We start from the raw sequence: 10473 nt of genomic DNA on the forward strand, positions 1-10473 counted from the left end.
AATCCCTCCTGAAGCACTACTCAAAGCCTTTAAAACCTAGCCTTATGAAGGGACACACACACACACACACACACACACACACACACACACACACGCGTGCACACACACACACACACACACACACACACACACACACACACACCACACACACACAAACACACACACACACATTGTGTTTGTGTGTTTGATAAGAGAGTCTTCACTCTGAAAAAAACATCTGAAATGGACTCTGTGCAGTTTGACTATCTATCAAAGAGGGGGCTAAGCTATGCAGGGTGTTCAAGACCGTTTGATCTCAGGTCAACTCTCAATGACGAAACGGAAAAAAGACATCCGCCTGCAAACAGAACTCTGGAGGCAAAATTAATCACTCAACATGGACACACTGATATTTGAATGTCTCCGCATGCCACAGTCAAACAAATCGCATCAGTGTTCAACAATGGACACGGCAACAAGATATCCACGAGAGCAAGATCAGATCTAAACACACTATGAGATGCTTAATCTTTTTGGACGGTGACTGTATCAACAATTGCAGTTTACAGAACACCATCATAGTAAATCCTGCCGCGTGCTTTCCATTCTTTGTGACCCAAGATGCTGCACTCAGATAGCACCTCCTCCCTGCCTGTCTCATAACGTCGTCCATCACACTCTCCAATAGGACACCCCTCCTGGGCTCTCGTTGCTCGTTGTTTCGCTTTCCGGAAGAAGCTTTTTGTTGTGCAGGTAAAAGTTTAACCAGCAAGCCTATCGTTGAACGTTTTACTATGGAGTGCATGGATGAAGGAGTAGTCGGGAAATGCAATTTCAAAGTACAGCTGCGTGTAAACAAGGCAAGGACATACAAATTTGCAAAATCACCAAATATTTGCAATATATATTTTTAACAATTGTAATTTTAAAAGTTGGTTTGCAATTTTATTATTGCTAGAATTTTGCTTATATATATATTTTTTAATGGAATATGGATTTCTATAGATTGACCTTTGGTGGCAGCAGTTGACCAGTTTGTGTCCTACATGAACCTCTGGATCATGATGCTGGGAATCTAGATTCAATTCCAGCACACCAAATGTGTTTGTCTATTGTTAATGTGCTTGTAATTAATGTGAAAGTAAACTGATCTACTAATGTCTTTGTCCTGCATGTGTTGTTGTTTTTTGTTGTTGTTTTTGTATACAAGATCGAGGCTCGTGTAAGCGCTAACATCAATCGTAAAAACAAAAACAAACGGACACACAAAACATACAATAAAGGGAGCGGGAGACCAGATGGGGAGAGAGAGGGAAGCATACAAGTACAATAGCAGAGAACATCCGGAGATCTGTGGGAGGGAGAGGGCTTTTATGTACACGCTCCTCAATGAGCTTTGGATCACTGAAGAGTATCAACAGAGCTAAACAGAGGAAGAAGGTATGAACATAAAACGTAATAATACATCAGTAAGAAGTTGTAATTTTCACTTTATGTGTGCAATTCCAGAATGGCACTTCCTTCATAATTATTGGATTGACCGTTTTGATTGAGGAGTTGTATATAAAAATAGGATGAGGGTAGGCCGAAAGGAGGGTGAAGTGGATGGAGGGGGATGGGGATTAGTGGTTCAGATTTGACACAGAAATTAGCAAAATTTACAACCCCCTTGGCTGCGGCAAGTCTGGTGGCCTGCGCAAGGCGTGAGACGCAAGATTGTGCAGACGCTAGGTATGTGCTACGCCCCAGGGCAGCCTGAACAATTGGCGTGCAAAATCGCCGTTTCCCTTAATTCGGAGGAATGTCCACCTTTTCTGAACCACGTCCCCTTTTCTGAACCGTAAAAAGATAAAATGTAAAAGAGAGCGATTGAGGCATTACTTTTCAGCCCTTCAAAAAGACAATTGACAAAACAAATGAGTTTGATCTATTTTCCTTAAAAATTCACGCAAGGTTTTGGTAACTCTTCTTTTCAATCCATCAGATGTTTTGCTGAATTGGCAGCTTCTATTTCCTGCCACAGTTGATAAAATGTATATTGCAATAAAACAATGAGTCAAATAAACTTCAAACAAGAGTTTATAGGCATTAGCTCTCACATCAAACCTCTCACAAAAATAAGAATTTGGAAACCCAAGACAAATATCACATTCTCACTTTGTCTCTCCGAAAAGACCGTCTGGACAACCCTCCCATTTACTTTCTCAACAATCCTCTCCAAGAAGGTCTGTCATTCAAGCTTTTGGGTCTCGCTATCTGCCATGATCTTTCCTGGGAAAACCACATTTCAAATCTGGCCTCCAAAGGCAGTCTGGGCATCCTCCTTCATGCAAAGTCCTTTCTGGGCACTTCTGAACTCCTCGCCACAAAGAAAGCTTTCATCTGCAGCTCAATGGAATAAAGCTCTCCCCTTTGGACCGGTGCTCCTGCCTTACACCTAGCTCTTCAATCCTCTCCTCCTTCCAGGTCTTTTAAACAGCTGTTCACCACCATCTCTTATCTTCCGCCATCCAAAACCTTGAATTTTTCTACCCCTGTTAAAACACCCCGAATCCACCTCTTTCAATCCCCAACGTCTTTCCCGAAATTTCTAGTAGTGTTCATTTGCTATACCGTGTACCCCTCCGTCCTCCCCCAACAATCCCCCTTCCACAGATCTACCGACATCCCTGTTCTCCACTGTTGCTGTGCTTGTGTGCTTCCCTTTCTCTTCCCCATTGAGCAAACACATTGAGCATGTTTTCATGTTCAATGTGTTTGCTCTTACATGAGCCTCGATTTAGTATACAATATATATATACACAGTCACGTGAAAAAGTAAGTACACCCTGTTGTGGAAAACCATTCAGGTCCGCACAACTTTAGTCCAACGGTTTGGTTTAATTGCATTTAGATCATCAGATCATTCCTGTAAGTAGAAATACACAATAAGCATACGATGCGACATCTCATAAAGCCATTCATATCAGTCAATGCAAGCAAGCTAGATATTCTATAAAGGCGTACCATTAACGAGGCTACCGATGTAACATGTCACAAGGGAGAAGTCTCGGAGCACTGACACAGCAACGGGTCTTATAGTCACGCCCCTAGTGGGGACAACAATGACAGCGAGCAGCGAGCATCCCCACCCGGGTTCAGTACGGATACGATTTCACTACATTCACCCCCCGTCAGAATTATACGGCCGCGTGGCTAAAAGCGAGTGAGCGTCAGCATGGGCGCGGAGTATCAGTCGGCCCAACCGTAGCGGGCCGGGCGGCGAATTTCTCTGCCAGCACGCGTTCGAAATTCCCCGGGTACGGCGTCTCGTAACCCTGTATCCCCGGTGTCAGAGGCGTCAACAGGGTCGGGTGATGAAGGGGGTAACGCCAAGTCGTCGGACCCGGGCAGTCTCGACGGGGGGAGGGTCGGTGGACTATCGGCGATGGGAGCGTCGGGAGAGGTCATAGTCTCATAGATGGGTTCGACCGGTTCGTCCGATTCCCTACTAAGGTCGTCGACCCCGCAAGGGGCAAGATGACGAACGGAGACAGTAGTCTCATGACCATCAGACGTCATCACACGAGCATGCTCAGGATTAGCCTGGAGAATCTGCACTTTGTCCACAAGGGGGTCGTACTTGCTCGCGCGAACTGCCCGTTTAAGGTAGGCCGGCCCGGGCCCAGCGAGCCAACTGGGCAAAGACCGTATACACCCCGAGCTCCTGGGGTGGTGGAAAAGACGCTCGTGGGGAGTTTGGTTAGTTGCCGTACTCAGGAGTGCCCGGATTGAGTTCAACGCCGCAGGTAGCGACCAAGCCCATTTATCGAGGCCCCGGCCGTGGGTCCGGAGATGGAGCATGACGGCCCTCCAGATAATCCCGTTGAAGCGTTCGATCTGCCCATTAGCCTGGGGTCTATACGGCGTGGTGTAACTAGACGCAACGTTGTTTTGGAGCAGATAGCCGCGCACCTCCTGAGACAAGAAGACTGCACCCCGGTCGGTATGGACATAGGCCGGGTAACCGAACATTGAGAACAAGTTCTGTAAGCAACGCATCACCGTGGCAGCAGTCATGTCCGCGCACATATAAGCAAAGGGGAATCGTGAGTACTCATCAACGATAGTGAGCAGATAGCGAGAGCCGCTCGACACTGGCAAAGGGCCCTTGAAATCCATCGCCAAGCGTTCCCACGGGCGTGTAGCCTTCACCAGAGTCCCCATAGGGGGGTTATAGAAACGCGGTTTGATTTCCGCGCAGATAGCGCAGTCGCGACAGATACGGCGGATATCGTCAATCGAGTAAGGGAGATTCCCACTCCGCACGAAATGAGCGAAACGCGTTACGCCGGGATGGCCCGCAGTAGCATGCAGCACCCGTAGGCCCTCCAACGAGGTGATACCAGCACATGTAGTGGGGCGCGATAAGGCATCGGCGGCCTGGTTATCCTTCCCTGGGCGATATTTGATGGTGTAACAGAAGTCGGCGAGTTCGATACGCCAGCGAGTGATTTTCTCGTTCTTAATGCGCTGGGCGTGTAAGGTGTCGTACATGAACGCAACGCTTTGCTGGTCCGTGATGATTTGGAAGCTCCGCCCGAGTAGGTACGGGCGCCATCGCCGAATAGACTCGACGATCGCATACGCTTCCTTTTCAACGGACGAGTGCCGCCGCTCAGCGGAGGTAAGAGTCCGTGAAAAGAAAGCCACGGGACGTCCCCCTTGGGAGAGGGTCGCCGCGATGGCCTGATCCGAGGCGTCACTTTCGAGGACGAACGAGCCGCTCTCGTCGATGGTTGCTACGGCGGCTCGGGCGATGTCGGTCTTAAGACCTTCAAAGGCCGTCAATGCGGCCGAACTCAGGGGAAAAGTGTCGCAGGCCACAAGGGGGCGAAGTTTCGCGGAGAAATTTTGCACCCATTTGGAGTAATGGGCGAACAGCCCAAGGGCGCGTTTCAGGGACGCCCGATCGCAGGGAGGGGCCATGTCGAGCAAAGGTCGCAGACGTTCCTTATCCGGAGAGACAGAGCCATGGGTCACGGTGTACCCCAGAAGATCTATGGTGCGTAGGGAGTATCGGCACTTATCCTCGTTCATAGTTAAGTGATACCGTTGCGCGACCTCAAGGAAGCGCTTCAGATTAGCGTCATGGTGCCCTTGGTCATATCCACAAACCGTAAGGTTATCGAGGTAGACGAAAACATCGGTTAAGTGCTCCCGCGCAACGAGGTCATCCATGGCCCTCTGGAAACAAGCGACCCCGTTCGTCACCCCAAAGGGCAATCGTGTGAATTGGTACAACCGCTGCCCCGACTCGAAAGCGGTATAGATACGATCCGCCCTAGAGATAGGGATCTGGTGGTACGCACTACGGAGATCGAGAGTACTATAGACCGAATACTGGGACACCTGTTGCACTAGCGCGTCCATCCCCGGAAGGGGGTAGGCATCCAGCTGTGTAAAGCGGTTAATCGTTTGGGAATAGTCGATCACCATGCGTTTGCGATGGGCCTCACTGCGCACCACTAAGACCTGGGCACGCCACGGCGACCTACTAGGTTCTATGATGCCGTCTTTCAAGAGCTGAGTCGTTTCGTCCGCAATGAATTGCATGTCCGCGCGAGAGTAGCGTCTCGATTTTACCGCGACAGGGGTACAGTCGGAGGTTAGATTGGGGAACAGTGAAAGCGGACGGACGTCCATTTGCGCTAGGGCGCACACCGTTAGCGCGTCGTCCGCCCCCACAACAAGAGTGTCAGGCCCACCGAACTCCATTACCAGACGTCCATGCAGCTTAAGAAAATCGTGTCCTAGCAGAATATCAGCACATAATGCGGGTAAAACCATAAGGTGCACATCAGGGAAAACCCGTCCCTTTAGCACTAGTTTCAATCGGCATTCCCCTTTTGTGCTAAGCCGGAGTCCCTGGGAAGCCATGAAGATCCGTCTCGTAGACCGCCCGATCCGCCATCCATGCCTGAGCACAAGTCGCTGGTCGATAAAACTATCCGTAGATCCGGTGTCCACCAAGGCCTGAACACAATGGCCCTCAACCATAAGGGGAATAAGGGCTTGAGCCAGGCCAGACGAGGCAGCTGGGAGCGGGACTGAGCCCCCCGAATGGGTCGGACCAGCCTCGCGGGTGGATCCTACACCAGCAGCAGTTTTGCGATCGTGGCCGGAGTCTGCGTTGACCATGGGGAATCCATTATCGTCATCAGAGGGCTTTCCCCAGCATTCCGGTGTTTCGCGATTCAAAATCCGACGAGAAAAGGCCTCCGTAGTATTTGGCATCGCCTTTTGACACTCCTGGCAGATAAAGGCTTCCGTTGTAGCCGAAATCGCCTTTTTCGTTTGGTCGCTTTGACAAAAGGCTTCCGTAGTATTCGAAATCGCCTTTTTCGTTTGGTCGCTTTGACAAAAGGCTTCCGTAGTAGTATTCGAAATCGCCTTTTTCGTTTGGTCGCTTTGACAAAAGGCTTCCGTAGTATTCGAAAGCTGTTTCTTCCCTTGCGTGGCTCGAGGTTTGGCCAAGGACGCGGCCTTTGTCCCCGATGGAGAATGAGACGGTGGTGGCTGTCCGGTGGCGCCAGTCAAGGTTGTCTGCGCGCCCAGCGGGCCGCAGAGAGGGGCCCTCCCCTTCGAAGTCGGGTAAGGCGCTGGGCTCGTGGGTTCTGCTACAAGCCCGTTCAAGGTTGCCGCGCCTGCGCGACCGCGGCTGCGCGAGTCGAAGGGCCGCGAGCCGCGTGCCGATTTCTTGCACACTTTCGCGTAATGTCCCTTTAGCGAGCACAAATGGCAAATAGCGTCACGTGCCGGACACACGACTCGGGCATGACGAGGCCCTCCACAAAAAAAACATGCGGCCCCGCGCAAGGCCTTGGGTCTGCTGGTCGTAACGGCAGCTGTCAGGGTAGGGTCATCCTCCGGAGCATCCCGGAGTTCAGCAGGCGGATCCACGTCCTCGTCAGTGGTACTCTCCGGCCGGGCGTGTAGTGAGGTGCCCGCCAAAAGGCGCGTGCGATCATAGGCGTTCGATTGCATCCGCGCTTCGGTATACACCGTCGCTTGCTCAACCGCCGTAGCGAAGGTCAGGTCGGTCTTCTCCAAGAGTTTGAGACGTAGTTCCTGGGAGGAGACCCCTGCTATGAAGGCATCTAAAAGTCGATCATCTTTAGCCTGCTCGGGAGTCCGTGGCTCCTTGGCGCTGTCCAGCATGAGCTGCCGGAGCTCCTGGGCGTAATGATCCATAGGCTCGTTGGGCTGCTGCCGCCGCGTCTGCAGCAAATAACGCGCATACACAGGGCTTTTTTCTTTTATATAAAGCCGCTTGAGCTCCGCGATGGTAAGATCATACGTCGTGCATTGAGCGACCGCGTGGTAGACCCGGTAGTCGATTTTTGAGTGTAATATTGCCAGCTTCGCGGCAGGCGTCGGAGCGGTCTCAGGCTCATCAAAGAGATGCTCCAGTTGTCGGAGCCAGTGCTTGAGTTGCAAGCCTCCGTCCGTGGCTTGTGGGTCGGCGCTGAAAATGGACACCGTCAACGTCTTGTTGCCAGCCATGTCAGCAGATCTTAAATGCAATTAAGTGTTGTGGAAAACCATTCAGGTCCGCACAACTTTAGTCCAACGGTTTGGTTTAATTGCATTTAGATCATCAGATCATTCCTGTAAGTAGAAATACACAATAAGCATACGATGCGACATCTCATAAAGCCATTCATATCAGTCAATGCAAGCAAGCTAGATATTCTATAAAGGCGTACCATTAACGAGGCTACCGATGTAACATGTCACAAGGGAGAAGTCTCGGAGCACTGACACAGCAACGGGTCTTATAGTCACGCCCCTAGTGGGGACAACAATGACAGCGAGCAGCGAGCATCCCCACCCGGGTTCAGTACGGATACGATTTCACTACACACCCCATGTAAAGTTTTGACTTTTTCAACATATTTCAACATACAGCTATTTGATCTTCATTTCAAAAATATTGATAGATAAAGGTGATATAATATAACAAATATCATGAAACATTTACATTTTGTACTCCATTGTATTCTTTAAATAAATATAAATGCAAATTTCGCATGTGGAAAAAGTAAGTACACCCTTGGCAGTAGGTGGTATTGCCCCCTTTGGCAGAAACAACCTCAAGTAGGCGTTTCTTATAACTGTCTACCAGTCTCTGACATCGACTGGGAGAAATTTTTGCCCACTCCATGCAGAATTCTTTCAGCTGTGCGATGTTTGAGGGGTTTCTTGCCTGCACAGCTCGTTTCAAATCCCCCCACAACATCTCGATGGACTTTAGATCCAGGCTTTGACTTGGCCATTCCAGAACCCTCCATTTCTTTCTTTTCAGCCATTCCTTGGTGGATTTACTGGTATGTTTAGGGTCATTTTCATGTTGCAAGGTCCACCTTCGGTTGAGCTTCAACTTTCCAACAGATGGCCTCACATTATCCTCAAGTACCCTCTGGTACAATGAAGAATTCATAGTGGATTCTGTGATGGTGAGCTGCCCAGGCCCTGATGCAGCAAAGCTGCCCCAAACCGTAATATTTCCACCACCATGCTTTACAGTTGGTATCAGGTTCTTGTGGTCAAATGCTCTCTTTGGTTTTCGCCAAACATGTCTTCTGGTACTGTGGTCAAATAGCTCTACCTTTGACTCATCTGTCCAGAGCACATTATTCCAGAAGTGCTGGTCTTTGCCTCGGTATTCATTGGCAAACTTTAGTCTTGCCCTGATGTTATTTCTGGACAGCAAAGGTTTCCTCCTGGCACACCTCCCATGTAGATCAAATTTGTGCAGCCTCTTTCTAATGGTAGACTCGTGCACTTTGACATCAACAGTGGCAAGAGCTACCTGTAGGTCCCGTGATGACATTCTGGGGTTCTTAGAGACTTCTTTCAGCATCTTCCGGTCTGCTCTCGGGCTGAACTTGCTGGGGCGGCCTGGCCTGAACAAGTTGGCAGTTGTTTGGAATCTTCTCCACTTGTAGATGATCTTACCGACAGTCGAATGATTGATTTAAATTGTTTGGAGATCTTTTTAAATCCCTTCCCAGACTCGTAGGCATCTATAACCTTCTTTCTGAAGGCCTCAGAGAGCTCTTTTGATCTAGGCATGGTGACGCCACACACTTCAACAACAAAGAGCAAACCAAACGAAATGTCTGAGGTTTAAATAAGACAGGTTCCTCCAAGATCCTCTCTAACGATGTTCTAATCATTTGCACCTGAGCTGGTGCACCTGATTCTAATTTTAGGTATTTGTAGTGATAAATGTAGCGGTGTACTTACTTTTTCCACATGATAAATTTGCATTTATGTTTATTTAAATTATACAATGGACTACAAAATGTAAATGTTTCATGATATTTGTTATATTATATCACCTTTATCCACGGAGGTATATAATAAACCTGGAGAGCCAATTGGCCACCTCGCAGCATTAGCCGCCGTGAAGCCACCGGAAATAGTCTGGCGGCCATATTGGGAAGCCGATTGTTTTGTAAACAAAGCCTGTCAAAGCAAAGGCGTGGCGCACTGATGATGCAGCTGGAGCGAATTTTAGGACCGCCGACTATTTAATTAATATAGAATACTAATATTTGAACTGATATTCGGGCTCAGAATCCCGTTCTTTAAGGAAATGGTGTTCATTAAGTTTGAAGTTGATTCTAGACGCATTTTTCCTGGGGAATCCAATGGTTTAGAGCTTGTTTGAAAAAAAAGTGCCCAAAATTACCGCTCGGTGTTCTTTATCGTTCTTCTCATGACCCAATCACCCACTAGTAGGAATAAGAATCCTGACATGTTACACCCCTGTTTAACTCCTGTCTTCACCTTGAACCATTCTGTTGTTTCACCTTGGTCGACGACCGCACATTGAAAGTCTTGGTAAAGGGCTTTTACAAGGTTCACTAATTTTCCAGGTATGCTGTATTTCTTCATTATGACCCAGACTTTCTCTGGGCAAGGAGTCGAAAGCTTTCTAGAAATCTATAAATTGAGGTACATCGTCGTTTGCCGTTCTTTGGCTTGTTCTATAATATTCCTCAATATAAAGATCTGATTTGTTGTCATGTTATATGATGTTACTTAATTCAGTCATTATATTGTAACTAAGATGTGTATGTTTCTATTACCGAGATGTTAGAAACCACGCAGATATAATGATAACCAGAGTTTATTCTACACTGACATGGGTCAGCAACACATCAACAGTGAGTCAGTCACATAAATGACATGAAACGCTGTGATGTAGTTAACCCACACAATTCTTGGGTTTCGGAAGTTTTTGCTATTCATAACATACAAGACTTACATGTTGCAATGGAACGTTCAGCAGGACATGGTAATTGTTACATGAATAATGGAGCGGAGATATAGACATCTCATGCAACACATCTTTTACAGTTTAAATATTTACACGAAGTGTTGGTGAACTCGCCATATCAGACAAAGGGCAACTATCCATTAACCATGGAAAATTAAAGATTT

The 10473-nt window shown here is 48.2% G+C and overlaps 1 protein-coding gene across 1 annotated transcript; it reads right to left on the bottom strand.

The window, feature by feature from the left end:
• Nucleotides 1-2845: 2845 nt before the first annotated feature.
• LOC144891371 (uncharacterized) lies at nucleotides 2846-7818 on the bottom strand. Its single transcript, XM_078774694.1, has 2 exons — nucleotides 7728-7818; nucleotides 2846-7629 (listed from the first exon to the last, which is right to left on the bottom strand). The coding sequence occupies exon 2, from the start codon at nucleotides 7522-7524 to the stop codon at nucleotides 3211-3213; it is 4314 nt and encodes a 1437-aa protein (XP_078630820.1). The 5' UTR covers nucleotides 7525-7629; nucleotides 7728-7818; the 3' UTR covers nucleotides 2846-3210.
• Between the last annotated feature and the right edge of the window lie 2655 nt (nucleotides 7819-10473).

The sequence above is a fragment of the Myxine glutinosa genome, chromosome 3 (genome assembly GCF_964187855.1).
Source record: "Myxine glutinosa chromosome 3, kmMyxGlut1.1, whole genome shotgun sequence".
NCBI classification, from domain to species: domain Eukaryota; kingdom Metazoa; phylum Chordata; class Myxini; order Myxiniformes; family Myxinidae; genus Myxine; species Myxine glutinosa.

What these genes read in the sequence shown, in the direction of transcription:
- LOC144891371 (XM_078774694.1), bottom strand. Translation starts at nt 7,524, where the DNA reads ATGGCTGGCAACAAGACGTTGACGGTGTCCATTTTCAGCGCCGACCCA.